The sequence below is a fragment of the Chiloscyllium plagiosum genome, unplaced genomic scaffold (genome assembly GCF_037043375.1).
Source record: "Chiloscyllium plagiosum isolate Xiang-an unplaced genomic scaffold, Cpla_swu_hap1 HiC_scaffold_21, whole genome shotgun sequence".
Classification (NCBI taxonomy): Eukaryota; Metazoa; Chordata; class Chondrichthyes; order Orectolobiformes; family Hemiscylliidae; genus Chiloscyllium; species Chiloscyllium plagiosum.
The window spans coordinates 6,537,189-6,557,922 of record NW_028270159.1 but is presented as its reverse complement, the minus strand read 5'-3'; the positions used below and the strand labels follow the sequence as shown (position 1 = coordinate 6,557,922).

At 41.1% G+C, this 20,734-nt stretch overlaps 1 protein-coding gene across 6 annotated transcripts in view; it reads right to left on the bottom strand.

Moving 5' to 3' along the window:
- The window catches only part of tsc1b (TSC complex subunit 1b), a 46,819-nt gene that overhangs the window by 7,674 nt on the left and 18,411 nt on the right, over positions 1–20,734 (bottom strand). For 5 of the 6 annotated variants that reach the window (XM_087998180.1, XM_087998181.1, XM_087998184.1 and 2 more), the window contains 11 exons: positions 18,210–18,283; positions 15,713–15,891; positions 14,718–14,836; positions 14,518–14,635; positions 11,445–11,557; positions 10,053–10,134; positions 9,323–9,427; positions 6,135–6,741; positions 5,112–5,159; positions 3,280–3,323; positions 372–538 (listed from right to left, as the gene is read on the bottom strand). In XM_087998180.1, coding sequence (XP_087854306.1) covers positions 372–538; positions 3,280–3,323; positions 5,112–5,159; positions 6,135–6,741; positions 9,323–9,427; positions 10,053–10,134; positions 11,445–11,557; positions 14,518–14,635; positions 14,718–14,836; positions 15,713–15,891; positions 18,210–18,283 — 1,656 coding nt within the window. The remainder of the gene's footprint in view (positions 1–371; positions 539–3,279; positions 3,324–5,111; positions 5,160–6,134; positions 6,742–9,322; positions 9,428–10,052; positions 10,135–11,444; positions 11,558–14,517; positions 14,636–14,717; positions 14,837–15,712; positions 15,892–18,209; positions 18,284–20,734) is intronic. The other variant, XM_087998182.1, reaches the window with a different exon arrangement.

Below are 20,734 nucleotides of genomic sequence, written 5' to 3'. Positions count from 1 at the left end.
TCATGACCCTCTGCATCTCTGTCTCAAATGTCCCAGAGTTTGAGATTCTCCCACAACAGAAAGCATCCATTTCCACACATATCCTGTCAACACTCCTTGTGATTGTGCATGTTTCAAATCAAGTTGCCTCTTTCCTTCGAAACTTGTGGATATAAGTCTAGGTGTCCAGCCTTTCCTCATTAAACAAAATACATCTATTGAATCCCAGATAAAGATGAACAAAGAGGGCAAAGAAAAAGCAGAAGAGAGTCATGAGGGGTTTTCTTACAGATATGAACATTGTCACAAGTGCAGCTGCTGGAACCTACAGTGAGCCTGTCCATGGATACCTAACAAGATAATGCATTATAATTCTCTTTTTAAAGCCTCACCATAGCTAAGTTTTGTTCCTCCAGTGCAGTTGCTTTGAGAATTTTGCGCAGCAGACGCCTATTCCGAACAGCATGCTGCTCTCGCTTGTAGCGTTCATACAGTAGCTGGTTGTGCAATAAAATTAGCTGATTCCTAAGCCTTTGTAGTTCATCCATGGGGACAGAACCTGAGATCAATTGAACAGTGTTAGAAACAGCTTTTAGATAAACTTTGACAGCTTTGACAAAGGGTCAGTTAGACTCGAAACGTCAGCTCTTTTCTCTCCTTACAGATGCTGCCAGACCTGCTGAGATTTTCCAGCATTTTCTCTTTTGGTTTTAGATAAGCTTCCTGTTTTGCTGCATTATGTTAATAACAATTTGACCGGACTTCAAAAAATTACCAAATCCAAAGACCTGTGCATCAGCTACAAATAACCTGCATTTAAATAGCACTCCACAGCACTTCACAACTGACACAATCTGATATAGAGTGTTTTGACAGGAGGTGGAGAGATGTGAATGGGAGTGGAGAGGGGTGGTTGGGAGGGGAAACGAGAATTTCACCACAGGCACATTCACAAATGTTGAGGCAATGCAAATCAGCATAAGAGACCAAAATTTGGAAACACGCGTTGTGCTAAACTCTTGATTTATGAAGGGTGTGACCACATCCTGGCACCTTGGATCTCACTGTAGCTCACTTGGTGTCCAGCAGCTTCCACATGCTACAGCTACAACACATCACTCAACCTGCCATCTGTATCATACTCTAAGTTATTAACCTAACAAGTGATTTATAAGAAAGGGAAAGAAAAACCTCAACACAAAACAAACACCTTATTTTTACTCAAAAGACTATAAATACTCACCAATCCTACACCCCTATCAGCTTCTTTGCTTGGGTAAGAGCAACCAAACATCTCTTTCCTGCCCTTACTTAACTCTGACATGCTCAACTCCAATACTCATGTGCTAAGTCATACTAAGTCGGTTACCTATATATGCATTCAACACAAAGGGTCTATCTCACTGAGTTAATAAGGATCCAGTTTATGCTGGTTCTCAAGTAGGCTACTCCACCAATGGAACTGCTTAAATCCCACAACCAGAGTGCCTAAATTCCAAGTTTGATTTTAGAGCCAACTATAAGCTAAATTAGGTTTACAAACATTAAATAGTTATACATATTCTTAACCAAAATGTACACATACTCAATCTAAGACTCAACAGAATTTGCAAACTAACTTTATGTAGATTTATGATCAAATGTTCCTAGTCTGGAAATTGAAAAAACAAAGCTTTTATATGGAAGTTTTTACATTGCTTCCTTTGAGGAGAGAAAACCTCGTCGCTTCTGACCCCAGTCAGGTCTCCTCTGAACTGCCCAAAAACCTTTAATCTCTGGATTCCCAAAGCTAAAAGGTCAACCCTTGATTACAATGAACCAGAAACAAGCAAAAAACAATTCCCTATCATAAACCAGTGCAGTACAAAATCTTCCATGAACACTCTAAGGGTTTCTGCTCTCTGACACATAATGAATTCATTACATCTGTTCCAGAAGGACTGTCTGATCCAGTTATATGTTTTAAACCTTTCAATAAAAAGTAACCCAGCCAAATGGCATTACTTTAAAAGTCGCACTCTTAAAATCGTATTAACATATTTTTATATAAATAGCACATAATAAGAACAACCATGCTTTAATTATTTATGTTTCCACTCGTGAGGGAGACCGCCTCAGAAGCAAACAGTGAAAAGACATTTGCAGTCTCTTATCTGTAACTCCCTGCTCCTTTGAAACTGAGGGAAGTCAATCTTTTTCATGTCTAAATTATTTATTTGCTTATTTGAATATTGTGGCCTGTGGGTTTGAAAAGAATTGTTCACAACACTGCTGTCCCATTCTAAACCAAAGCAGTGAGATGTGTTTGAAATCAGGAATGAGAGATCTGCACATGAAGAGGGAAGAGGATTTATACTTGGCACCAAAACTCCATCAAACACATGTATGAGACACACACACACACACAAAAACCTGGGCACTCAAGTGACTTAATAAAAACAAATTTTACCATTTCAGTTTTATGCAGAAGCTACTGATAGTTTGTAATTTTAATGAAAAATTGACAATTTTAAATAAGTATTAGTTCAGTAATCTAAGTACTGTGAACAAAGATACCTACTCACGTAGCATCGCTTCGTTTAGAAAGATAGAATCCCTTTAGTGTAGAAGCAAGACAATTGGTCAAGTCCACACATACCCATCATCCCACCCCCACTGATTCCCGACCTTATCCCTGTAATCCTACATTTACCATGGCTAACCCACCTAGCCAGCACTTCCCACAGCCAGTCCACCTAAAGTGGATTATGGGAGGAAACTGGAGCACAAAGAGGTTACCCAAACAGACACAGGATGAATGTGCAAGCTTCACACGGTCGCCTGAGGCTTGAATTGAACCCGGGTCCCTGGCGCTCTGAGACAGCAGTGCTAACCACTGAGCTACCATGCTGCCCCATTCTTCTCTGATATTTTAGACTCTCCCAATGAATGCCCAGCAATTCTCCAAACTTCCATCACAGTAACACAACCCTGGAAGCTGCTGCTCAGTGCCCACTGCATCGCTTTAGTGATTTATGAGAAGCTCGCACTACAGAGGTTCAGGGAACCTTCTCAAAACATGAGCCCATACTGCCTCAGTGTTGTTTTAAAGGATTTAGAAGCATAGGCAATGAGAGGGGATAATCTAGCACTTAAAACATTGCATTTACGTCACATTGCAATCAGTCTGCTTTTTAGAACTGTTTTGTTTAAACCTTTGTTCATAGTACTGGCTGCATCATTTGTGATTGATGTGTCAGCTTCACTCACCAGTTAAGCATTGCAACCCAGATAGCAGTCACGATAATATATGCAACATACCTCCAAAGTGAGTCCAATCTGCAGATTTGCTGGGCAAAGGCAATCTAAAATTAGTGCACAAAAACAAACAGTGAGAAAGATGATTCAGGTCAAGAACAGGTAACCAGCTTATCAACTAGAACTAATAGGCACTTGTGCAAACTTGCTAGTCACATAATAGTTAGCAAACTTCAATTGGTCAAGGACCGAAAAGGGAAAAAAGTCAACCTGAGATGTGACATTAGGTTACAAATCAACAATACAAAGTTATAGCTTTGTTAATAACAGTTTGGGGAATCTTACCAGCCTCCATTCCCCTTCCTTCCACCACTCACTGGTTTCTTTCCTGCAGCTGACGCTAGCAAATGAGTAGATGGATATCAGTGTGAAAATAGTACTCGGTTTGACATGGAATGTCTAGATAAGATCGGGTAAGCCTTCTACATGAAGACTCACATATAAAGAATGGTCAGCTGAGAGAAACAGTAAGTAAGAGGGAGTATATCCTGCTGGGGATCAGTGGGTGAGGAATTAGTACCACAGAGGAGAAAGGCTGTGAAAAATATGCTGAATCACTACCACTGATGGAAGTGGATGTGCCAACTACGCTCAGTCTCATTTTGAACTTCAGGTGGCTGTGGGTGAAACTCATCTCTGGTGCTGGGACACATGGCCTGGGCACGCACTGGGCTACAGTACAAATGGAATTCTGATGATAATAAAAAAAAGTGAGGATAAAAAAAAAAAGTTCACCAAGATTCTCAACCACCACCACAACAAAACAACAATTTCTTTAATTGAAACAGCACATTTAAGTGCATAATATAGATTTATACTGGTTTTGCCTTTCATAGGGATTAAAGAGAAACAATGACAAAGATAGATTTAATCAACATTATCTTCAGATCCTCGGGGTGAGTGGGGTTTCCGATTTTGGTTAGATTCTGTGCTGTCCCTAACAGATGCCAGTGCTCGGCAATAGAATTACATGCCCAAAGTGGCAGGTATTTCCTGAGGTCAGATAGAGAAAGCCAAGAGGCATAATAAAACATTTGGTACAACACAGTAGATGCTCATGGACCAGAAGTCCACATACTATTCAGATTCAATCATGTAAAAGTAATATTGCAAACACTGATTGCAAGATTGGGCAAGAGTTTAAAAGTAAGGTTGAGAGATGTGCAATTTTTGTTTCAATGTTAGTATACATAAAATATTACTAAATTAGGAAACATCATCTGAGTTAATATAACACCAACCTTTAGTAACAAAACCTGGTTTGGAGGATCTGGGTGGTAAGGGAGTCCCATTATTTGAACACTGACCTTGAAACGCCAAGTTTGAAAACTACTGCTGTCCCAATAGCAAAACAGAAAGGTCATTGCGATGAGAGAGGGAGGGGAGTGTGGTAGGAGTACTGTGGCAGCGCTTGGAAGGAAGAAAGAAAAATCAGCTGCCTGCTTCCGTAACTAAACACCCTCCAGTGACTTAACAGTTGGATGTGATATATCCCCGGTCAGTCAAACAGACTTATGTAGATTCCTCACAGTGTAGTCATTAAAGTTTTGTTACATAATCTGCAACCATTTCACCCAGCAAACAGATTCTATTCATCCTGCCCATCTCCATGCTTGTACAACCAAGGAGCAAAAATATGAAGATAATAGTTAATAATGTCTCCCACCATGCTGTAGGAGTCTACACAAGCACAGGGAAACTCAAGATTCACCAAGGACATTGTGACTTCCCATTGATCAAATAAATTATCCACAGCAATCACAGAGTTAGAAACAATTAGTGGATTCAATTAATTATTGGTTATTATTTATCATGACAGCAAATTCCATACTTACCTGACCATTTTTCTTTGACTTTGGGGCTCATGCTGCACAGGACAAACTCTAAAACAAACATGGGGGACGCACTTCCATCAGTTAGCTTTCCTATTTAAATTGTTCAGCAACAGAAAATATCTTTAGGTGGCAAGTTGTACCAGCCACCCAACAGCAAAAAGAAACACCATGCCTGACACCTAAACTGGTGGTCAGAGGTGCAGCCAGTCCAAGACTAACTCATCAACAGCAGTTGGCAAGGAGATCAGGTGTAGACTAGAATGAATGACAGTGTTCTGTACATTTTGTTAAAAATAAATCTTCTGCTTTACAATATTCCCCCTAAAAATAGTGCTTAATAATCTTGAACAATGTCAATGGGAATCAGTGGTTAGCATTGCTGCCTCACAGCGCCAGAGACCCGGGTTCAATTCCCGCCTCAGGCGACTGACTGTGTGGAGTTTGCATGTTCTCCCTGTGTCTGCGTGGGTTTCCTCCGGGTACTCCGGTTTCCTCCCACAGTCCAAAGATGTGCAGGTCAGGTGAATTGGCCATGCTAAATTGCCCGTAGTGTTAGGTTAAAAGGGGTAAATGTAGGGGTATGGGTGGGTTGTGCTTCGGCGGGGCGGTGTGGACTTGTTGGGCCGAAGGGCCTGTTTCCACACTGTAATCTAATCTAATCTAATCTAAAAAGTCTCTGAGGACAATTGAGGGCATTTGCCTTCATTTGAAATGCAGAATTTGTATACTGCTGCACTTAAAATAAAAATGTTTTGAAACTTCATAAAAACCTGCATTTTTAAAGTGTTAAATTCTCATTTCCTTGGAACAATATAAAGCAGTTGGTTGAGGAATAATTGAAGGCCGGGGAGCACTAGAGAGAACTACACAGCTCTTCATTGAAAGAGTACTGTGAGATCTTTCATGTCCATCCAAGGAAGCTGACAGGGTCTAGGTTTAATGATTCCTTTGAAAAGATGGCACGTGACAGTATGGCACTCAGTCAATACTCCAATGGTATTCCCCCATTCCCTCCCATCTTACCTGCTAAGCTCCTTCACATGTGCATCTCCCCCATGCTGAATAAGCTTGTCCAGCACATCGAGGGGTGAGATTGGCACAGGGGACTGCAACACTGGGTCCTCAGAGTGCTCGGCAGCTACCTTTTGCAGCTCAGAGGTCTTCTGTTTGATGAAGAGACTCGCAGTCTTGGGCAAAGCCAAATCGAAGAGGTGTTCATATGGGAGGGGATGACCACTACCAAGTGAAGGGTGCCTCAGTGCCTGGACCTTTAACAAAGGGCTGGGTGTAAAAACATCCAATGATGTTGAACCTGCTTTGAGCATCTCCTGTTTGAGTGGGCTTCCAGAGCAATTCTCACTTGGCTTCTCAATGGGCATGAACCCCTGTTTGATAGGACATTGTTCTCGTCTGTGATGGTCTGACGCTTTGCAAGTTGAAGGCAGGGCTTGCTGGGGCTCGGGACACAGCCCCTGCTCACTGGCTGAAGAGTAAAATTCCTGCTCACGTTTCATCTGAGGACCAGTGAGTGTCTCAGTCCTGTGTTGAAATGGCGAGTCGAATCCTCCTCGAGTAACCAGGGACTGAAGATCCATGGGCGTAATTTCAGAAAGTTCATCAGCAATAGCAGCTGCCAAAATAAAAATGCAGATCTCATTATCAGTAAAACTCCTAGTACAGGCCTAACTGTATCACCCCTCACTTATCTGTATAGAGAATTGATCAGCTCTGCTTTAAGTCCACCTACCATTGTTAGTCAAGTAAAACAAAACAAATTGCATCAAAAATCATCTTTAACACAGTACAATGACTCTTAACAGTTCGCATGAGTATTAGACACAGTGCCACATAAAGGTGAAATTAGGACAAGTAAACAAAAGTTCAGGAGGTGGGCATTTTCAAGAGCATGTTGAAGATAGAGTTGGAAAGGTTTAGAGAGAGAAGAAAAGTAACTGAAGGTGTGCCTGCTATTTTATTAGTGGGCTGAAGGGAAATGCTGGAAATCGAACAGTGGCTGAGTATCAATTGCAATGTCACTGACCCTGCTCAGACTCCCTGTGAAGGACAAGATGCCAATTGAGAGAAAACAATTTTATCTTACTGCACATCACAAAAAGCCCAGATGAAATGCAACACCTCTAAAATGTTAGTTATTAAGTTTTTTTTGTGAAGTTGGTGCATTATCCCTTATTTGTTCAGATGCCAGGTTATTTTTCTTTACATCAAATAAATCACAAATTCAGTTATTTTGCTAATGTGTGTTAAAAGTTAACTCTTGTTACCCATTAGCTGGAACGAGAAACAGACTTGAACAAGTTATTTGGCCGATTTGAGCTGGAGATTTTTTTTTCCTATGAGTCATCAGCAGTACTCAGACTCTCCTGCCCTTCCTTTTGCTCAAAAACAAAACAAATTCTCTTCACCCTCCTCATTTGTGGAAGAGAATTCCATATTCTAAACTGCCTGTGTAAGGAATGTGTGTCTAAATTCTCAGTGTGCTCAAACATTAGACCCATCAAAAATAACAAACTTGCTTTTTTTTTTAAGTAATTGTTCATAGTGTGTGGAAGTCACTGGCTAGGCCAGCATTTATTGCCCTATCCAGAATTGCCCAGAGGGCAGTTAAGAGTCTTTCTTGAGAGTGTGTGGTCCACTCACGTCGGCCAGACCAGGTCAGAACAGCAGATTTCTTTCCCTGAATGATATTAGTGAGCCAGGTGGGTTTTTATGAAAGTCCAATGTTAACATGGTTACCAATGGGCCAGCATTTATTTTTTCACATTTGTATTAAATTAAAATTTCAGTACCTGCCATGGTGGGATTTGAACGATGTCTCTGGGTATCAGACCGGAGTTCTGGATTACTCAGCAAGTGATATTACTACAACAGCACCACCTCCCACTCTCACCTTTCATGGCCTTGGGACATCCCCAAACACTTTCAGCCATTAGTTTACCAATCAACTGTGGTTACATGTTGCTGACAGTGAAATACAAGATTGCTCAAAACAATAAAATAATGACAAATCTATTTTTGTTAACTAGCCAAGGCTCTTGGCAAAACCTAGTAGCTGTTTTCCAGCAATTAGGACGGGATCTTTGTATCTAATTGAGTAAGTAATTCTCACCCAAAAGAAACTCAGCCAGTCCATATACAAACAGACAAATTAAGCTGCAAATTCAGACTCTGAATCTGCTCCACCATTCAATACGATCATGACTGATCTCATTAAAACTTCAAATTCGCATTCCCATCCATCCTTGATAACCTTTAACGCACTTGCCTAACAATAACAATTATATATAAGAAATAAAGCTAACACTGAGTCCAACATGTCTTTACCAGATTTTGAAGTCATCACATTGGACTCAAAATGTTAACTCTGTTTTGGTCTCCACAGATTTACCAGGTCTGCTGAGTTTCTCTCGCTGAAATTTTTATTTCAGGTTTTCAGCAGCTGCGGCATTTTAACTTTATTTAAGTCACACAAAAGATGATGTTTCCGACCAGGCAGCCTGTATTGTATTAGGTGCTTGATTAGTGGAGGGAGACCTGAACACCCAGGTCGGAGGGACAGGAGGTGGACAGCAATTAGTGTAACTAAAACATCAAACTTATACAAGGCCTCCCTTTCTTTTAAAAAGGCTATTGTTACTGTTTTCAGAACACAACACCCTTTTTCTTCCTTCCAATACCCTCCCCATATTCAAACCAAGATCATTGTTGCTTTCCCAAGATCTTAAGAGATAGTTAATAACTTCCCTAATTCAAACTCCACAAGTTGTCAAAATACCAGCTTGTCACTGCATCTCCTATTAAGAATTTGTACCTTTTCCAATTGTGTATGCGTTCTGCGTACAGGATATTGCTATCTAGATCTCAAAGTTTAAAAAAATTTAAAAACTGAGTGGAACTCTGAAGTATATGAAGAGAACAGTTAGAGAACTAATGCACTCCTGGTGAACAATTGATCAGCATTCTATGGTCTTGGAAATTGGTTTGTCATCACAGATTATAAAATCGACATGGTTAACTTTAGGAGAACAAGGCAGGATTCTTTACAGAGATGCTTGGTATCTGTACCTTCAGGCAAGGGCAGAGAAACAGTTTGGAAATAATGAGGGGGGGGAATAGGGATGGGAAGTCCTTCATAATCCCTGCATTCAATACCCTTGGCTTGTCATTTTCAGCATTTGCTGCAAGGAATGTACCTTCTTCATTCTCCTTCTCCGTTCCATCTGGTTGTAGATTCAACCCCTTTATAACCTCCGGCAGCTCTTTCAAGGAGACAGTTTTGATGCTCTCATTCTCGAAGCCTGAATACAAAGACCAAGTAAAAAGAGAAGAAATTTGCTGGAGATAACATTGAAACAATATGCTTCCGATACACAAAATTGCTTGTGTAACAAGCAAGCTAATAATTCTGGTCTACGAAGGTCTCATAGTAAAATACCTACAAGACAATATTGCACAGACTGGTAACCTGATAAATACCCTGAAATTAAAAGGGTTTGATAAGGTAAACCTAGATAAGATGCTTGCACTGATATGACAAGACTAGAAACTATAAGACAGTCAATAATAAATCCAATACAGAATTCAGCAGAAACTTTACTTAAGACAGCGATACCTCCTACAATATTGAATGGTTGAGACAAATGACATGAATGGATTTTAAGGTGAAAACTGTAGATATGTATATGGTGATAGAGTAAAATGAAGGAAACTAAGGTGGAGTATAAACACCAGCAGAGACTAGTTGGGCCAAATGGCCTATTTCTGAGGTGTGTATGCATAAAATTAATTTCTAGAAACAAACTTTTATCAACCTCTCCCAATCTAGCTGGTTAATCCATTTTTCTTCATGCTGGAACGTACTTCGAGGAGAGGCAGAGCACCTCAATCGACTCAGAATATGGACAAAGCAGGCATTCCACTCACCACCTGGGCTGTCAGCGGCTCCTTTATCACTAGTCACATGCCGCTGTTTAATTAATGGCTTTCCACTCTCCAGTTTACCATCCTGTAACAGCAGTAAAAATAAGACATGATAGTGGTACACCACTGAGGCATTAAAAAAGCAACCGTATACAAATAGATAACAGGAATGCAAGGGTTCAATTAAGAACACCAGAGGAGGCTGCAATGGCAAGCATGTTTGCTGTAATTAATAATTGCAACAGGAGCTGAAACCTTCAAACCAAAGGAATCCTGAACAGGTCAAGTTAAAGAATCATATTACAGTGGAAGGAAAACAGGACAGAATATCAAAGACATACTGGAAAGAAACAACTTAGGACTTTGTTTTTCTTGGGAAATGAACAACAATAATAAAGGCAGTATTTCATTATCCTCCAAAAATTGCCCCAATAAAGAGTGAACTACATAATTGGGATTAGAGTTGCATGTAAACTAGACCAGGTAGGAAAGCTAGCACTTTCTTCCACAATAAAAGGAATAGTGACCCAGCTGGATATTTAAATCCACAACGTGGTAATTTTTGTTATCTTTTTTACCCATCATATATACTAAATTGAGTTTCGTGACTGTCAGGATTTGAACTTGCAATTTTTCAAATACTAGTCCAGAAGCTGACTGATAGGCCAGTGGAATATTGCTTAGACTGGCAGCCACAAAAGGTTCCCTAAGGCACAGAAGGGGATGGGGAAGAATGGGTGAGATAGGGAAAAGAGTATGCAAAATAGTCTAGCAGTGCCCGAGAACAGCAACTACCGGCAGTCTGCAGAGAGCTGGAGGAAGAATGCAATCACCATTCCAAATTCAGAGTGGACATTCTCACTTTAAAAGGGTAGCATACATGGAGGCACTGGTAGGATGACTTGCTCCAAGTCAAACATTTGGGAATCTCTGGATTCTGAGCAAAGCCCCTTAACATTGAACTGGAGAGCACCCACTGCACCCAGATCAATAAAACCAGCTATAAGAATGACTGAGCATGTTCAGAAGGGCTTCACTCATATCCACGCTGATTCCCACAGCAGCCCTTGCTAATAAATAAAGCTTGGAAACAGGAGAAATTATAGTGACATGTCAGGGATTGTGTGTGTGTGTGTGTGTGTGTGTGTGTGTGTGTGTGTGTGTGTGTGTGGGGGGGGGGGGGGGGGGGGGGGAGGAGATGGAAAAGAGAGAATAGTTAAGATAGCCCAGATAAAAATGAAAAAGAAAAAGGCAGGAAGGCACACAGAACCTGCAATTAAAACACCTTCAAAATATTCCGTGGGCTTGTTTTGAGAACAGTATCTAACAGTGATGACTGATATTACTCAACCGTAAATTTGGATCAGTAAACACCACCCACCCAATGAATTTTACCTTTCTTGGCAGTGATGCTGCTGTTGGTAATGAACTGTGCATGAGCTCATCTGCAGGACATGGAGGGGGAGGGGAGAGAGTAGGTGCTTCAGTAGATGATCCTTTTCCACCTACTGCAAAGAGGAGACCAAAATTAACAAATTACACACTTACACCCTTAATCTCCCCACCAACTAATGATCATGTGTTCAAACCTTCCCTAACTTGTAGAAGTTAATTGCTGCAGATCAGAGGTTCAACGTGAACAACCTTCTCACAATGAAACATCATCACTTCTCTTTTCCTTTTGCTGATTGATCTCTTGTGTATTCAAAGTATTGTACATGTTTCAGTTCCATAGTAATAGAAGCAGGAGTAGGCCATTTGGCCCATCCAGGCTGAGTAAGATCATGGCTGATCTATCCATTGTCTCAGCTCCTCCCACCTGCATTATCCCCATAACCCTTAAATCCCCTACCATGCAAAAACCCATCCAACTGTATCTTGAATATATTTAATGAAAGCTGCCTCCACGCTTCCTTGGGCAGAGAATTCCATAGATTAACTACTCACTGGAAAAAGCAGTTCCTTTTTATCTCTGTCCTAAATTTACTCTCCCTAATCTTGAGGCCATGTCCCAGAGTCATAGTCTCACCCATCAGCAAAAACAACTTGCCTGCCTCTACCTTTTCTAACTCTTTTATAATTTTACATGTTACTATAAGATCCCCTCTCATTCTTCCAAATACTAGTGAGTTTATATCTCATTTTTTGTATTTGCAATTTCTTCATCATCTGTCTTCCCAACATGTGAAACAAGAATGTTGCGCCAAGAAATTTGGTCAGAGCGAGTAACCTCCCAGTGACTAAAACCAAAGGTTGCTTCTGACACAGGGATGTGTAAAGCATACAACATGATATTAAAACATTGAGGCACTACAAAGAGAATTCAACATCCATCTAGATAACTTACACTTCAATTTACATTACTGCACTGTATTGTCTCCAGTCTTAGTGTAATGGTTACCCTAAGTTAATGCATTTGAATGTTAGGTTCTCTTCACCCTCCACCACCTTCTTCCATCTCCTACCTTCAAGCCAATTTTGTATCAATTTGGCAAGCTCTCCCTGGATCCCATGTGATCTAACCTTGCTAACCAGTCTACCATGTGGAACCTTATCGAACACTTTGCTGAAGTCCACACAATGTCCACTGCTCTGCCTTCATCAATTTTGTCACCTCTTCAAAAGAAACTCAATCAAGTTAGTGAGAAGCCATTTCCCACGCATAAATCCATGTTGACTATCCCTAATCAATCCTTGCCTTTCCAAATGCATGTAAATCCTGTCCCTCAGAATTCCCTCCAATAACTTGCCCACCACTGACATGAGGCTCATTCATCCTCGGTTCCCTGGTTTTTCCTTACAGCTTTTCTTAAATAATGGCACCACATTAGCCAAATCTTCAAGTCTTCCAGCACCTTACCTGTGGCTGTCGATGATACAAATTTCTCAGCAAGGGGCCCAACAATCTGTTCCCTAGCTTCTCATAAAACTGTGAAACATTTGATCAGGTCCTGGGGAGTGATACATGCGTTTTAACACCTCATTTTCTGAAAAATGAACTGTTTTCAGGATATCACTACTTATTTCCCCAAGTTCCCTGTTCTTCTCCACAGTAAATACTGATGCAAAATAATAGTTTAGCATCTCACGCATCTACTGTGATTCCACACATACACCACCAAGTTGATTCTCCCCCTAGTTACTCTTTTGCCCTTAATGCACATAGAATCTCTTTGAATTCTTCTTAACTTTCTTTGGTCGGAGACCAGTGATGTGCCACAGGGATATCTGCCGTGCCCAATACTTTTCATTATTTAAATAAATGATTTAGATGTGAACATAGGAAGCATGGTTAGTAAGTTTGCAGATAACATGAAGATAGGTAGTTTAGTTCACAGTGAAAATTATCAGCTCGGAGTACACGGGACCTTGGTCAGATGACCCAATGGGCTGAGGAGAGGCAGATGATGTTTAATTTAGATAAATGTATAATGTTGCATTTTGGTAAGGCAAACCAGGGCAGTATTTACAAAGAGACCTAAGGGTGCAGGTGCATAATTCCTTGAAAGTGGAGTGTCAGGTAGACAGAGTGGTGAAGGTGCTTTCATTGATCAGTATAGGAGTTTTGAGTATAGGAGTTGGGAGGTCATGTTGCATCTGTACAGGACATCGGTGAGGCCACTTTTGGAATACTGCTTGCAATTCTGGTCACCCTTCCATAGGAAGATTGTTGTTAAACTTGAGAGGGTGCAGACAAGATTGCCATGGATGTTGCCAGGGTTGGAGGATTTGAGCTATAGGGAGAGGTTGAATAGGCTAGGGCTGTTTTCCCTGGAGTGTCAGAGGCTGAGGGGTGACCTTATGAGGTTTACGAAATCATGAGGGGCATGGATAGGGCAAATAACCAAGGTCTTTTCCCTAGGGTGGGGGGAGTCCAGAACTAGACAGCATAGGTTTAAGGTGAGAGGGGAAAGATTTAAAAGGGACTTAAGGGGGCAACCGTTTCCATGCAGAGGGTGGTGCTTGTATGGAATGAGCTGCCAGAGGAAGTGGTAGACGCTGGTACAATTACAACATTTCAAAGGCAAGCGGATGGGTACATGAATAGGAAGGGTTTATAGGGATATCGGCCAAATGCTCATAATTGGGATTAGGGCAGATTGGGTTGTCTGGTTGGCATGGATGAGTTGGACCGAAATGTCTGTTTCCGTACGATATGACTATCTCCAATTGCTCTTTTCACAACATCTGTGATACTCTCTAATCGTAATATATCAGAGTTCAACATGACCCAAACAGAGGAGAGGAATAATTTGTTATTTATGTCAGATGTTATTTCCAAAGCAGGGACATTTGAAAGGATGCACAACTGCATTTCACTGAAAGGCTTGTGACGACACCAACTGTGCAAAGTCAAATGGAACAGTGCACCTAAGGGTTTTCCTAGTGTAGGTTATGTAATCACAGCTCAGGTGAGTGGGCAATACTCCTTACAGATGTAGCATGCAGTGGGCTGGGGTATACACACCTGGTGTACTGTGAACTCTGTGTAAGCAGGAGGCACTTTCAAATGGGCTGGGAGAAAGTCCTCTGGAGGATGGAGGTGTCGACAGCCCACACGCTGAAGATGGACTCCAGAGTGTGTCCTACAATGAAGACAGAAAGTTAAAATACAGGACATTCAAAATTTGAGCTGGATCTTTCTTGCTTAGCAAGAATTTGGCTTACCTGGATCCCATCTGCAGGGAGGCGTTGTAAGGTTGGTGGTGTCTTGTAATGAGCCTGGGACCCTGGGAGATTGGAGAAGGGAACCCGGGGCGTGTATGTTGATGATGATGATGCACTACCTGTAATAAAATTCAACAAAAAGGGAAATAATTAGCTCACTAAAACCTCTTCACAAATAAATTAAACCAGTCAAAAACTGCAATAAAATATCCCCCACAAGCAACATTTGCCCTTTTTATTTTTCCCCCTCTGGTCACAAACTTTTGAAGTCAATGTAAAACATATATTGGAACCTTATTTCTTAGCACCAATGTTTGCATGGAGAGCTGATGAGGGGTTAATGTGTTAATTTCTATCTAAAGTTTAGTTTTTCTTTAATTTAACTTAGTAATTGTAACGAAATTATGAAAGGATGTTATTTTAGCTTTGAAACAAGCACTTATAGCAACTGCACTGGTTAACAAGATGACAGGTTAAAAATGATTTGCAGAAGCTTGAATTCAGTTTTTTTCTTCAGGGAGCATAAAAAGACCTGCATTGGTCTGTAGTGAGAGTTGCTTTGGAGCAGAGCGTGTAAAGTGAGGAGTCTGGTGAGTGAGAAAGTTCAGTGAAGATAGGACGGAAATGCTCCTTTCTTCCTTTCTCAGCCTTCATCAATATCCGTCCATAAAAATGACCGATGTTCTTGTTGCCTGCCACTTCAACACACTACCATGTCCCCTGGCCAACATGTGTGTCTCAGGCTTGCTGCAGTGCTCCAGCGAAGCTCAGCACAAGTGGGAGAATTGTATCTCACTTTCAGCTTGAGGACCCTGCAGCCTTCCAAACGCAACAGAGTTTAATAATTCTGGGGCCTGAGCACCTTCCGCCAGGGCATATAAGGCTAGAATACTGGTGAGAAGGGTAAATACCAATACAGAATAGATGGGCTGAATGGCCTGTTTGTTTTGCAATTTCTGTACAACTTTGTATTAATTAAAAATAGTCTCTCTTACCAAAGCTGCTCTGAGAATCTGAAAACGGGCTAGAGCTGTGGTCAGCGGGCTTATGCTGAGAATGGGTAGAGAAATGTTTAGGCATAACCGTGTAACCTTCCTCACATGAAGCCTCCTTTGGATCCAGGGAAACTTTGGCACATTCTATGACAATGTCATGTGTTTCAAATCGCTTCCACCTGCGCAACGGAACCGGAAAACGAACAATTAGTTGTTGCCAATGATCACATTTCAGTTACAAAGGGATTAAGAACTTGTTGCTTCAGGGTTCGTCTAACCAAGTCAGCTGTTGTAAAGATAGAGTTTCACGCGTTTACCTCCAGTGCTTAGGATAACACGTGCATGTGCGCTGCTGCAACTCTTCTGAATCGAAATAATTATGGTATTTCCCCAATTTCACGTCTATTTCACAAGGTGCAGGCAGGTACTCGTGTTACATTCCACTACTGCATGGCTCTGCTTCAGCTGTGGATCAGTTGGTAGCACACTTGCCCCTGAATCTCTCAATTTCAGGTTCAAATCCCACTCCAGAGCTTGATCACCAAGAAAAAAATCCAAAGCTGCAACTCCGTGCAGTACTGAGGGAATTCTTCAAACCAAGCCTGCTTGGGTGGACGTAAACGATCCTGTGGTACTATTTCAAAGCAACAGGGGTGATCCCCTGCATGTCCTGGCCAATATCTACCTATCTGGTCACCATTATGTTAGTATCCATTTTCATAAAATAATGGCAGAGTACGGACATTTGTCTGTGATACCAGCAGACACTGCTCACTCAATGAGAAACAGAGATTGATGAAAAGCTCAGCAGGTCTGGCAGCATCTTTGGAGAGAAATCAGAGTTAACATTTCAGGTCCAGTGAGGAAGGTTCTGAAGAAGGGTCACTCGACCCAAAACATTAACTCTGATTTCTCTCCACAGATGCTGCCAGACTTGCTGCGCTTTTCCAGCAATTTCTGTTTTTGTTTCAGATTTCCAGCATCTGCAGTTCTTTCAGTTTTTTCCACTCAATGTCACTTTGATTACAACATTTATAGTCCATCTGAGCTGCCTGCCACTTGAATTAACTCTTAATTCCTTTCTTGTTCACATAGGCATCAAACTGTCACTTGAGTTCAGCCATGTCATCAGCGAGTTCTACATCCTAAACAATTTCCGTTAAAAAATTCCTCCAATTTTGAAGACTTAGACGAAACTTAGATAGCTGCTCAAAATCATAAGTGGTCCAGAGAAAAAAACTGCTTGCAATGGCTGGAAGGTCAAAAATCAGAAGAAATAGATGTAAAGGGACCAGCTAAAGAACTAAAGGTGAAGTGAGGATTTTGCTTTCAAAAATGGAAGTACAGTAAATGGTTAGGATCTGAGAAAGTTTCAATCATGGTTTTTATAAAGGAGCTGGACTGGCATTTCAAATGAAAATATCTACAGGGCATCAATGAAAGGATGGAGAAGTAGAACTGGTGCAATTGTCCTTGCATGTGCCAGATCAGGTCCAAGAGATCAGTAGCCTCTTCCAGTCCTGTAAACATTTGATTGTTAGTAACTTTCCATTATGCCCGATTGTATGTATTGAGTACAAGATAATTAACCATTTTTGCACAGATCTTATTCAAATCACACCACTCCGGGGAATTAAGCCCGTAATCCGAGCTAAAAGTCCTTAAGGGTGTACTACACTGCCAAAGATGCTGGCTTTAAGATGAGACACTAATCAGGGACTCTGTTTGCCATCTCTGGGAGGTAGAAGACACCATGGCACTTTTCTAAAAAAAGACAGGAGTCTTATTTTCTAGTGTTCTGGCTAATGTATATGCGATGAACAACATTACAAAACAGATTGCCTGCTCTACTTTTTGTGGAACCTTACTGTACAGTATATTTCCAGCATTTGTAACAGTGACTACACTTCACAAGTTACTTTGTTAGCTGTAAAGCAGTACACAAATTCCTGAGATTCTGCTATACAAATGTCAAGTTTCTCTTTTAGATTTAGAGGAACAGAGAAAAAAAAGTCATTTGAGAGAGGTGCTAGGATTGATTACAACACAGACACAAACATATGTAAAGCAATCAATCTCTCCAAAGCTGTTTGAAAACTGGCTTTAACACCAGGCTTAGACGACACAAAATGGAAGGAAAAAGGCTTTACAACAAGTCCATGAGGTTGAAATCATAAAATGCTGGAGATCACAGCGGCTCAGGCAGCATCAATGGAGAGACAGCAAGCTAACATTGAGTCTAGTTGACTCTTCATCAGAGCCGAGGTGAAGTGTGGAGGAGGCAGCATTTATGCAATAGTGGATGGGGGAGAAAGTGTGTTGATAGTGCATGAGGTTAATCTGATCAGATGAAAACTAAGTTTAATACAGTTGAAAGTAATGGGGATGTTGCAGATTAAAATGCTCCTTGAAAATTCAAGTTGACATATGAAAATGAGAAAGCAAGTGAAAATGAAGCAAACAAGAGTTCTCAACATTTAGTTCATCCATCACTTACTTAATGGGATCCAGTTCACGGTCCTTGGTTCCAGTCACTAGTTCAGGGTGGATTCGCACATGTTCCAGCATCGGCTGCAACAGTTATTGAGGAATGCAGTAAAATTAAAATCAATGCAATCAAGAACTTGTCACTGCCCAAGAACCATACAGGGCTCTGAAGAAAAGCTGAACCAGCCACTGAAACGCACACAAATGCATACACATGCACACTTCACCTCTCCCTCAATAAAACTCAGACTTAAGCAAAGAATAGTTTGTGCAGATGAATTTAAATTTCAGATCTCAATGGAGAGAATAAGTAAACATCTCCAACACAATTAACATTTTGAAGTTTTACTTCTTTAATTATCAAGTACAGAGGAGACAGTAGTGTGGTGAGAGTAAGCCAGAGACCCAGATTAATTTTTTATGGGATGAATGTCCAAATCCTACCACTACAGTTGGTGGAATTTAACTTCAATGAATAAAATCTGAAATGTACTGCCGGTCTCAGTAATGGTGAACATAAAATCAGAGATTGCTGTTAAACAACCCATTGTCTTTTAGGGAAGGAAATCTGTCATCCCTACCTGACCATACATATAATTCCAGACATACAGTAATGGGGTTGATTCTTAAATGCCCTCTACTATGGTCAAGAAGCTATTTAGCAAGAAGGCAATTTGGAATGGACAGCAAACATTGGCCTTATCAATGACCCCCAAGTACCATGGAAGAATTTTTAAAATCCCTAACTTTAATTTTCTGCCATTTGCATTTAACCACAGTCCACTGAAATTGCTACCTCAACCACACTCCAAATTTCTTCCTGTTACTGAAGGTGCTAATCTGTTCTGGAATATAAACCCAGACAGAATGCTGCCTGTGTTCGTGCCATACCCAACTCACCACTTGTGGCTGTTGAGCAAATGCCAACAGGCAACTCAACCACAAATTACAGAATCTGTACAGTTTAAAACCGGGGGCATTCAGCCCATAGAATCCACACCCTTATGCTATCTTTGCTTAGCCTTTGACCTTGATCTTTATGTCATCATTGTCTACAGGAACAGAACCAGAAGACTGCAGGATATCAAATGTTGTTTCCTTGTTCAAGAAGACAACCCTGGTAATTGTAGACTAGTGATCCTTACTTCAGTTATGGTTAAAGTGTTAGAAAAGGTTATAAGAGAGGGCATTTATAATCATCTTGAAAGGAAGAAGTTGATTAGGGATAGTCAACATGATTTGTAAAGGGTAGGTCGTGCCTCATAAACCTTATTGACTTATTTGAGAAGGTGACCAAACAGGTGGACGAGGGTAAAGCCATTGATGTGGTATATATGGGTTTCAGTAAGGCGTTTGATAAGGTTCTCCACGGTAGGCTATTGTAGAAAATAGAGGCATGGGATTGAGGGTGATTTAGCAGTTTGGATCAGAAATTGACTAGCTGAAAGACGACAGAGGATGGTGGTTGATGGGAAATGTTCATCCTGGAGTTCAGTTACTAGTGGTGTACTGCAAGGATCTGTTTTGGGTCCACTACTGTTTGTCATTTTTATAAGTGACCTGGACGAGAGCGTAGAAGGATGGGTTAGTAAATTTGTAGATGACAATAAGGTCAGTGGAGTTATGGATAGTGCCAAAGGATGCTGCAGTTTACAGAGGGACATAGATGAGCTGCAGAGCTGGGCTGAGAGGTGGCAAAAGGAGTTTAATGCGGACAAGTGTGAGGTGATTCACTTTGGAAGGAGCAACAGCAATAAAGAATACTGGGCTAATGTAAGATTTTTGCCAGTGTAGATGAGCAGAAATTCATGTACATAGATCCCTGAAAGTTGCCACCCAGGTTGAGGGGGTTGTTAAGAAGGCATATGGTGCATTAGCTTTTATTGGTAGAGGGATTGTGTTTCGGCGCCACGAGGTCATGTTGCAGCTGCGCAAAATCCTGCTGCGGCCACACTTGGAGTATTGCGTACAGTTCTGGTCACTGCATTATAGGAAGGATGAGGAAGCTTTGGAAAGGGTTTAGAGGCGATTTACTAGGATGTTGCCTCATATGGAGGGAAGTCTTATGAGGAAAGGTTGAGGGATTTGAGGCTGTTTTCATTAGAGAGAAGGAGGTTGAGAGGTGACTTAATTGGGACATATAAGATAAACAGAGGGCTAGATAAGGTGGACAGTGAGAACCTTTTTCCTCAGATGGTGACGTAGCACGAGGGGACATAGCTTTAAATTGAGGGGTGATAGACATAGGACAGATATCAGAGGTAGTTTCTTTACTCAGAGTGGTAGACGTGTAGAATGCACTGCCTGCAACAGTAAACTTGCCAAGTTTAAGGACATTTAAATGGTCACTGGACAAACATATGGATGATAATGGAATAGCCGAAGGACCTGTACTGTGCTGGAATGTTCTATGTTCTATTATAACCCTACATTTCCCATGGTTAACTCACCTAGCCGCACATTCTGGGCAATGTGGCACAGCCAATCCACCCTAACCTGCACATCTTTAGACTGCAAGAGGAAACCAGAGCACCC